At 39.0% G+C, this 10,000-nt stretch overlaps 1 protein-coding gene across 22 annotated transcripts in view; it reads right to left on the reverse strand.

Moving 5' to 3' along the window:
* Positions 1 to 10,000, reverse strand: part of LOC122251804 (rap guanine nucleotide exchange factor 1) — a 140,602-nt gene that overhangs the window by 1,729 nt on the left and 128,873 nt on the right. For 9 of the 22 annotated variants that reach the window (XM_086548177.1, XM_086548175.1, XM_086548173.1 and 6 more), the window contains 9 exons: positions 9,585 to 9,716; positions 8,905 to 9,081; positions 8,515 to 8,776; positions 7,978 to 8,140; positions 7,306 to 7,458; positions 6,729 to 6,982; positions 1,786 to 2,605; positions 1,539 to 1,670; positions 1 to 1,422 (listed from right to left, as the gene is read on the reverse strand). The exon at positions 1 to 1,422 is cut by the window's left edge and continues 1,729 nt beyond it. In XM_086548177.1, coding sequence (XP_086404303.1) covers positions 1,296 to 1,422; positions 1,539 to 1,670; positions 1,786 to 2,605; positions 6,729 to 6,982; positions 7,306 to 7,458; positions 7,978 to 8,140; positions 8,515 to 8,776; positions 8,905 to 9,081; positions 9,585 to 9,716 — 2,220 coding nt within the window. In that variant the 3' untranslated portion in view covers positions 1 to 1,295. The remainder of the gene's footprint in view (positions 1,423 to 1,538; positions 1,671 to 1,785; positions 2,606 to 6,728; positions 6,983 to 7,305; positions 7,459 to 7,977; positions 8,141 to 8,514; positions 8,777 to 8,904; positions 9,082 to 9,584; positions 9,717 to 10,000) is intronic. The other 13 variants (XM_086548180.1, XM_086548176.1, XM_086548161.1 and 10 more) reach the window with 5 other exon arrangements.

Raw genomic sequence — 10,000 nt, forward strand, 5'->3', positions numbered from 1 at the left:
GTCCTTCCCAGATAAGTCATGGAAGATCAGATAATCCTAAACACAGATTGGATGATCTACCATTAAGGCCTGAAATGATTAACAACAAGTAAAGTGACCATGCCTAATAATGTAGTCCATCTAGTGTATTGTGACCTTATATAATACTCTAGTCAATGCTGACAAGTCATGCCAGTTGTGTGCAGCCATAGGAAGCACTATGGTCTGTTTTAATGTTTTGTGACAGTTTAGAGGACCAAAATAAAAGAACAGATGTTTGGCATTTCTTCTCTATAACCACAAACACATGTGATTTACCAATAGGAAACGAACAGTACAAATGATGTGCTACCAAATAGAACTGTTGGCAGAACACCACCTTAAATAGAAGAAATGATTTTATTCTAAGTAAAAGTCTAAGGGTGAAATTCACCTAATCAGCACAAGTCTGTTGGCTTCATTCCCACCTACTAACATACAAGAAAATATCTTTGGACTGATCATTACATGCGCAGCCTTCGGCTACATCTTTGGCTTGCAAATGTTTACATTATTATGAAGTTAACAAAGAGTTAAACAGAAACCCATATTTGAGTAAGAATGAGTTTTGTGAATTGCATAACTGAGAACACAAAATGGCTCTATATCTGTAGGACTGTCTATATCACCAAATAAAATAAAAATGATTATTCTATTTTCATTTCCACTGTACAAATATATACAAATTGACTACATATTAAACATTCTTTGATTTTATTTCCTCTACTTTCTTTAATGGCAGCATATCAATATGGGACCCATCAATATATGAACAACACTTCCTGCCTTTTCATTCCTTACATTTTGTAGTTATGCCTTTTACATCAGTCTAACAGTTACCAGAATGAACTTCCAAGCATTTCTACATATATTTTCAAAGCCACTAAATTTGAAAATGCGACTAGCCATTGTGGCCTCCATACCAAGCACCTTCATGATGCTTCCAACTAATCTCTACTGTATTTTACACAATGGACTGGGATGTAATAGTAATATATGCATATTCATACATATTCCATTTTCTATTAACAAATATATACTTTTGAGGTGTATCTGATTGCTAGGATTATGTGTGGTAGAATATCCAAGTCATCTGTACTATTTTACACAAATAACTGAACACAATTAAGTATTTTGAGTCAAACTCACAGTATCACCTCAGAACATACTACAATTACTGTTAAAAAAAATATAACATTTATATAAATCACGCATTACTGCAGTGAATTATGTCTAAAGCTTAATTCGATCCTGCTGGTGAGAGAGACCCCAGGCTTTCATTTCTTCTTTCCACCTCGGGGCTTGATGGACTCGGAGATGTGCCAGAGGGCCTCCTCGCTGTGATAATCGTCGAAGTTGTTGAAGAAGGCAATAACTTTTTCGTTCTTCTTGAAGACATAATGGCTGAAAAAGGTGAGTGCAAGTCGGTGAGATAAAGTTGCATAGGTAACTATTGGTAAAATCTTAAAAGTCATACTCTTTCTTTCACATTAGATATTACAAACTCATTGTGTACTCACCATTTCTTGAATCTTTTCATATTATCAAGAATGTTGAATTGTTGCCAACGTTTAGAAAAGTTAACATTCCCATCTGCCATCAACTCGTTGTTTCCAATATCAACAAATGTTAAGTCTTGGAGAATCAGTCCACTGTAAAATAAATTAATTAGTTTATACAAATATATAATGATTCCATTATCATTATTTCATCCATATTTAAAGATTCAGAAAACTTACAAACCCAAGAAGTAATTCCTCAACTTACATGTAAGGTATGCAGGGAGGTGTAGAATCAGAGAGAGCCTGTCTATATGCCCTAAATGAGCAAGAAGAGTCAATGAGGGCACAATACTCCTTCAGACCATCTGTAACATTTCGTTGCCATTCTAGTCTCCTAATCGGAGCAGAGTCCAGTGCAGAAAGAAGGGCCAAGTAAGAGTTGAAGTTGTTGATTTTACGAAGATGCTTCATTATTTTGATGAATTTCATGACGTACTTTTCCCTGTCCTTGGCATCTTCTTGTTCAAGGATTCGAGAGCGAGCCCAGTAAGACATCTTATTAAAATGTTCAGTAAAAGTAGTTAAATTTGGAGATTTTTCCTCATTCTGTTCTCTTGCCCACAGCAACACTTCTGGAATTTCCATATTATGAAACAGTTCAGCATCCAGCAAAGTCATCTGCTCAGCTATGTCGTGGGACTTGAATTCCAACAGTGTAGACTGTTTTGTTGTCACCTCTCGTGAGGCAATAATCAAACTTTCATTTGGCGCGTAGTATCTCTTGCGTTTCTCAAGCTTCTCGACTATTTTTTTTCTTAGAGCTCTTGCCAGCAGAAGATCACCACGACAAAGCAGGTGATATTCAAATTCAGTAAGAGTTTCAAGAATTTCAATGTTCAAGTCTGTGATGGTAAGCTCATCCACAACGCGAACAAGGAGGGAGAAGGCATTTCGTGCTGCCTTTTGGCGGTCTACGTCTGGGCTGCTTGTAAATTTATTGTAACGATACAACAACTTCGTCACAAGTTCACTGGGTGATACAAAGGTGCGATATGTAGTCAAAAATGCTTCTTGATACAAGAAATCTGGAAAAAAAGGAAGAGAATATAAGTATTATATGAAAGTTTATATTTGTTTTAAAAATCTCCATTTTATCATATTCTGTAACTGTCTGAAAGTGTAAGTAACAGAGAAAGTGTTGTGCAAATATGTGTGCTTATTAGCATATGAAAATTTATCAGGGTCCCTGAGAGAGTGAGTGAGTGAGTGAGTGAGTGAGTGAGTGAGTGAGTGAGTGAGTGAGTGGGTGGGTAAGTGAGTGGGTGGGTAAGTGAGTGGGTGGGTAAGTGAGTGGGTGGGTAAGTGAGTGGGTGGGTAAGTGAGTGGGTGGGTAAGTGAGTGAGTGAGTGATGATGAGTGAACGTGATAGATGCGGTGAGTGAGTGAAGTGGATGTGAACACGTGTTGTAGAGATGAAGTGAGTGAGTGGTGGGTGGGTGGGTGAAGATTGAGTGAGTGAGTGAGTGATGAGTGAGTGGTGAGTGAGTAGTGAGTGGTGAGTGAGTGAGTGAGTGGTGGTGGGTGGTGAGTGAGTGAGTGAGTGAGTGAGTGAGTGAGTGAGTGAGTGAGTGGGTGGGTGGGTGGGTGAGTGAGTGAGTGAGTGGGTGAGTGAGTGAGTGAGTGAGTGAGTGAGTGAGTGAGTGAGTGAGTGAGTGAGTGAGTGAGTGGGTGGGTGAGTGAGTGAGTGAGTGAGTGGGTGAGTGAGTGAGCAAATGAGTGAGTGAGCAAATGAGTGAGAGAGCAAATGAGTGAGTGCACGAATGAGTGAATGAGAATAAGTGTAAGTGTGAGTGTAAGTGTAAGTGTAAGTGTGAGTGTAAGTGTGAGTGTGAGTGTGTGTGTGAGTGAGTGAGGAAAGGAGGGAGAGAGCAAATGAGTGAGTGAGCAAATGAGTGAGTGAGCAAATGAGTGAGAGAGCAAATGAGTGAGTGAGCAAATGAGTGAGTGAGCAAATGAGTGAGTGAGCAAATGAGTGAGTGAGCAAATGAGTGAGAGAGCAAATGAGTGAGTGCACAAATGAGTGAGAGAGCAAATGAGTGAGAGAGCAAATGAGTGAGTGAGCAAATGAGTGAGTGAGTAAATGAGTAAGGGAAATGAGTGAGTGAGTAAATGAGTGAGAGAGCAAATGAGTGAGAGAGCAAATGAGTGAGTGAGTGAGTGGTGAGTGAGTGAGCAAATGAGTGAGAGAGCAAATGAGTGAGAGAGCAAATGAGTGAGTGAGCAAATGAGTGAGAGAGCAAATGAGTGAGTGAGTGAGTGAGTGAGTGGGTGGGTGAGTGAGTGAGTGAGTGAGTGGGTGAGTGAGTGAGCAAATGAGTGAGTGAGCAAATGAGTGAGAGAGCAAATGAGTGAGAGAGCAAATGAGTGAGAGAGCAAATGAGTGAGTGAGTAAATGAGTAAGGGAAATGAGTGAGTGAGTAAATGAGGAAGGGAAATGAGTGAGTGAGCAAATGAGTGAGAGAGCAAATGAGTGAGAGAGCAAATGAGTGAGAGAGCAAATGAGTGAGAGAGCAAATGAGTGAGAGAGCAAATGAGTGAGAGAGCAAATGAGTGAGTGAGCAAATGAGTGAGTGAGCAAATGAGTGAGAGAGCAAATGAGTGAGAGAGCAAATGAGTGAGTGAGCAAATGAGTGAGTGAGCAAATGAGTGAGAGAGCAAATGAGTGAGAGAGCAAATGAGTGAGTGAGCAAATGAGTGAGAGAGCAAATGAGTGAGAGAGCAAATGAGTGAGAGAGCAAATGAGTGAGTGAGCAAATGAGTGAGTGAGCAAATGAGTGAGAGAGCAAATGAGTGAGAGAGCAAATGAGTGAGTGAGCAAATGAGTGAGTGAGCAAATGAGTGAGTGAGCAAATGAGTGAGAGAGCAAATGAGTGAGAGAGCAAATGAGTGAGAGAGCAAATGAGTGAGAGAGCAAATGAGTGAGAGAGCAAATGAGTGAGAGAGCAAATGAGTGAGTGAGCAAATGAGTGAGTGAGCAAATGAGTGAGTGAGCAAATGAGTGAGAGAGCAAATGAGTGAGTGCACAAATGAGTGAGAGAGCAAATGAGTGAGTGAGCAAATGAGTGAGTGAGCAAATGAGTGAGAGAGCAAATGAGTGAGTGAGCAAATGAGTGAGAGAGCAAATGAGTGAGTGAGCAAATGAGTGAGAGAGCAAATGAGTGAGTGAGTAAATGAGTGAGAGAGCAAATGAGGGAGTGAGTAAATGAGGAAGGGAAATGAGCTAGTGAGTAAATGAGTGAGAGAGCAAATGAGTGAGAGAGCAAATGAGTGAGTGAGCAAATGAGTGAGTGAGCAAATGAGTGAGTGAGCAAATGAGTGAGAGAGCAAATGAGTGAGAGAGCAAATGAGTGAGTGAGCAAATGAGTGAGTGAGCAAATGAGTGAGAGAGCAAATGAGTGAGTGCACAAATGAGTGAGAGAGCAAATGAGTGAGAGAGCAAATGAGTGAGTGAGTAAATGAGTAAGGGAAATGAGTGAGTGAGTAAATGAGTAAGTGAGGAAATGAGTGAGTGAGGAAATGAGTGAGTGAGTAAATGAGTGAGAGAGCAAATGAGTGAGAGAGCAAATGAGTGAGAGAGCAAATGAGTGAGTGAGCAAATGAGTGAGTGAGCAAATGAGTGAGAGAGCAAATGAGTGAGAGAGCAAATGAGTGAGAGAGCAAATGAGTGAGTGAGCAAATGAGTGAGAGAGCAAATGAGTGAGTGAGCAAATGAGTGAGTGAGCAAATGAGTGAGAGAGCAAATGAGTGAGTGCACAAATGAGTGAGTGAGTGAGTGAGTGAGTGAGTGAGTGAGTGAGTGAGTGAGTGGGTGAGTGAGTGAGTGAGTGAGTGAGTGAGTGGGTGAGTGAGTGAGTGAGTGGGTGAGTGAGCAAATGAGTGAGTGAGCAAATGAGTGAGTGAGCAAATGAGTGAGAGAGCAAATGAGTGAGTGCACAAATGAGTGAATGAAGGGAAATGAGTGAGTGAGCAAATGAGTGAGAGAGCAAATGAGTGAGTGAGCAAATGAGTGAGTGAGCAAATGAGTGAGTGAGCAAATGAGTGAGTGAGCAAATGAGTGAGTGAGCAAATGAGTGAGTGAGCAAATGAGTGAGAGAGCAAATGAGAGAGTGAGTAAATGAGTAAGGGAAATGAGTGAGTGAGTAAATGAGTGAGAGAGCAAATGAGTGAGAGAGCAAATGAGTGAGTGAGTAAATGAGTGAGTGAGCAAATGAGTGAGTGAGCAAATGAGTGAGTGAGCAAATGAGTGAGAGAGCAAATGAGTGAGTGCACAAATGAGTGAGGGAAATGAGTGAGTGAGCAAATGAGTGAGTGAGCAAATGAGTGAGAGAGCAAATGAGTGAGAGAGCAAATGAGTGAGTGAGCAAATGAGTGAGTGAGTAAATGAGTAAAGGGAATGAGTGAGTGAGTAAATGAGTGAGAGAGCAAATGAGTGAGAGAGCAAATGAGTGAGAGAGCAAATGAGTGAGTGAGCAAATGAGTGAGAGAGCAAATGAGTGAGAGAGCAAATGAGTGAGTGAGCAAATGAGTGAGTGAGTAAATGAGTAAGGGAAATGAGTGAGTGAGTAAATGAGAAAGGGAAATGAGTGAGTGAGTAAATGAGAAAGGGAAATGAGTGAGTGAGTAAATGAGTAAGGGAAATGAGTGAGTGAGTAAATGAGTGAGTGAGCAAATGAGTGAGAGAGCAAATGAGTGAGAGAGCAAATGAGTGAGAGAGCAAATGAGTGAGTGAGCAAATGAGTGAGGGAGCAAATGAGTGAGTGAGCAAATGAGTGAGAGAGCAAATGAGTGAGTGAACAAATGAGTGAGTGAGCAAATGAGTGAGTGAGCAAATGAGTGAGTGAGCAAACAATCTTTTTTATTTCAATATCCATTTGGTACAGGGCTTTCACTCAAACCCTCTGATCTCTAAATTAATTCTGTATTATGAAATCCGTAAGATGAATTCTTACTTGAAAACATAAGGTCCATCCAACAATCCTACAACAATAATCACCCCTAATTCTTCAAACACTTAAATGCACTAAAATAATGAGTGACTAGGAACAATATACTCAAACAAATAAATATTTCCATGTTTTCCTCTACATCTAAGTCAAAATAATAATGACAATAAAAGAAAATCATATACAGCCACAGCTTCTTCCTCACCATTCTTGTTAGCCTTTGATGCATGGACCACTAGAGCATCCACAGGGCCTCCTCTGATGTCAGGGCCTTCATCCCCATCCTTCTTCAGAACCAGGTACTCCTGTACATCAAGGTAATCAAGCAAGCATTCTTCCTCTTCCTCTTCCTCCTCTTCCTTCTCTGGCGCTTTCTTCTCTATGTGTAAACACTGGTCTTGGACAATCACCTCCTCAGGCTCGTCTCTCTCCTCCTCATGTTTGCGACCGTTGTCGATCCTTGGAGAGTTGAACAACAATCAGTTTGGCAGGAAGACATATCTTAAATACTCTCCTATGTCTTACACATTTCTAAATAGCTTCTCTAACCATTTCCAAGAGGATGATCTTATTAATTTGAAGTACTTCTTGATAATTCTAATAAGTAATGTATGATACTAACACAACCCTATATGGAATGTTCACCATTACTAAAAACAACTTTGAATAATTTGAAATAATCTTATATGAACAACAATGCATTAAAAAGCTAACTGACACCATATCCAAACAAAAGAGGGCATTTTTCTGGTGGCTTCAACTCAAGAATATCGAGAACTTACGGGTCATATGTCTTTTCCTCTGGCTCGGGTCCCATGATGGGCACCACTCTCATTGCTGGTGGCAAGGACTGGCGAGAGACCGTGGCAATAGCTCTCTGCTTCTGCTTAGGGGGTAGCGCTGGTGGAGGCTGGAGCGATATGTGTTCCATGCTGCTGTAATTAGAAGAAAGGGTGAAAATGTAAGTAAAAGATATATATTGTGAAACTAACTAACTTTAAAACATTGTAATAATAATAATAATAATAATAATAATAATAATAATAATAATAATAATAATAATAATAATAACAATAATAACAATAACAACAACAACAACAATTACGATAACTATAATAATAATAAGAAGAAGAAAAAGAAGAAGAGGAAGATGAATAATAATAATAATCAAATGATAGATAAAATCAAAACTGTAGCTAAATGCATTTTATACAATATTCTTATAAATGCTTGTAAGACATTAAAATTAAAGCATGAGCCAACTGAAAATGCAACAGAACAAAAAACAATAAATGCTCAAGCAACTTCAATAATGACAAATACTAAATACTAAAGGCCAAAAAACAATCACCTTTACAAAAACAAAGAAACAAGATTTAAAATCCAAACATACTAGCAAGCACATGTAATATTTCATAACTATGAATTTCATATAAAGGATTTGTGTGTCTCACCCTTGCATCATGCTGGAGAATGAATGAGATGCATGGTAAAGCTCATGTTCATTTTCATGAGCATTCCAATCTGCATGGAGGTGTATCTGATGCACAGAATTCCTTAACAGGTCACTTTCATTAGGCTCAGACACTTGGCCAAAGAGCTTCATGTAGTCCATAACTAGAATAAAAGTAAATATGATCTTGCAGTATTCTTTTTTGACATAATCTCACAGGTTATGAATTTGTGGAAAAGGTATAAATGAGACTGAATAACTTCACAATGCCAGAGATGTAATCAGTGCATTTTGATTATCTTGTCTTCAGAATTACATGGAATTCTAAAGACAAGGTGATTGAAATGCACTGATTACATCTCTTGTGTTGTGAAATTATTTACTCTCATTTCTACCTTTTGCTACATTTGTCATAATGAATTCTTCATGAATTTGTCTTGGACTAAACTCCTGGTGACAGAATAAACTTTGATGCATACTATGTTCATGCTATGGCAAACAATATCAATGATTATTTTGTGCCAAGAGGAATGCATACCATATTTCTTCTTGACAGGCAGTGGTGGTGGGTTGTCATCCCCAAGACTTGCACTGCCAAGCTGGGACTGGAACACAGTGGTATGCCGCCTTAGCTGCACAACACTGCTGCTCCCCTGACTGCTGGCATTGCTGCTGTTGCTCAACATGCTGGTAGTGCTACTCATATAACCACTGTTTACACTGCTGGTGCTACTGCTACTGCTGCCACCCAGCTGCAGGTTGCCAATCTTGGGAGGAAGCTTGGGACTAGGGTCATCCTTCTGAAAATAAGAGGGTACATTATATATTAAGTTACCAAAAAGATACAAAAATAATCAGTACCAAGTGCATCCTGATAAAAATCATTGAAAAAAAAAAAGAAAAAATAGATGAAAACATTTTTCCTCACCTTATATCTAATGTCATGTGAGTCTACAGCATCAGTATCAGGAAAATCACAATTAACATTATCATATGTTGAGGCTGTGCGCATCTCAGCTGATCGTCGACCTTGCTGTAAGCGCTGCTTTACTGGCAATGCAGGAGGTACTTGCATGGATATGGTGTTGTTCTCTATCTTTTCTCCCTGGAAATTGATATACAATAAATAAACCGAACATTAAAAAAAAATTATTTCAAGAAAAAACAGCCACACCATATAGGTTGCTGAAACAACTCAGGTTATTTTTCATGCAAATAATATAATCAAATAGAAATCACAGTTCCAAAACACACAAATATGAAAGAAGATTAAAAAGACAGGAATGGGGATTGCTCCAAACACCCATATAAAATAAGTGACAATCATTTTGTAACCCTTTAAAATAATTTAGACATTATTGCCAGAAATAATGATGCAAGCGTCAAACAGTCTTTATCTTTAAACAAGAAGAAAAATATTTAAAACAAAATGGATTAAAACAGTTACCTAAAACAGACATTTATCACCCAAACTATTCCTAAAACCTGAATATCTATGACCCCTAGAAAACATGCAGTAATTTGCTTAAAAGTAATGATAAATCTATTATCCAGTTACTAATATGTTTGTGAACAGTTACAGCTCAATAGATCTATAACCTTAGTCACCTGGAGACCCACCTCACTACCACTGGAGGAGGATGAAGCAGATGAGACTGAGGATGATGTGGATGAGCGGGTAGTGGTAAAGTGCTGGTAGGATACTACACGCTTGGTGCTGCAGCTCACCTTACTGCTAACCTGTTGGAGTTAGCCATGCAAGTCAGAAAAAGCAGGGTGCATTGGGTGGGATCTGAAGTCTGGATCCGAGTGTGACAATCACACTTCAAGTGGAACATTCCAGTAAAAAAGTAGCAGCAAAGATAAAATGCACAACAATGTTCAACATTCATTTTGTGTATAACATCTAGATTACATAGCGGTACATAACTTTGAAGATAAAAAACAACTATGGATGTAAGATGGAAACAATAAATTTATCACATCACAAGAATGACAAAACTGTTATCTAAAATATAAAATCA

The sequence above is a fragment of the Penaeus japonicus genome, unplaced genomic scaffold, assembly GCF_977035675.1.
Source record: "Penaeus japonicus unplaced genomic scaffold, GWHDUDI00000001_assembly GWHDUDI00000020, whole genome shotgun sequence".
NCBI classification, from domain to species: domain Eukaryota; kingdom Metazoa; phylum Arthropoda; class Malacostraca; order Decapoda; family Penaeidae; genus Penaeus; species Penaeus japonicus.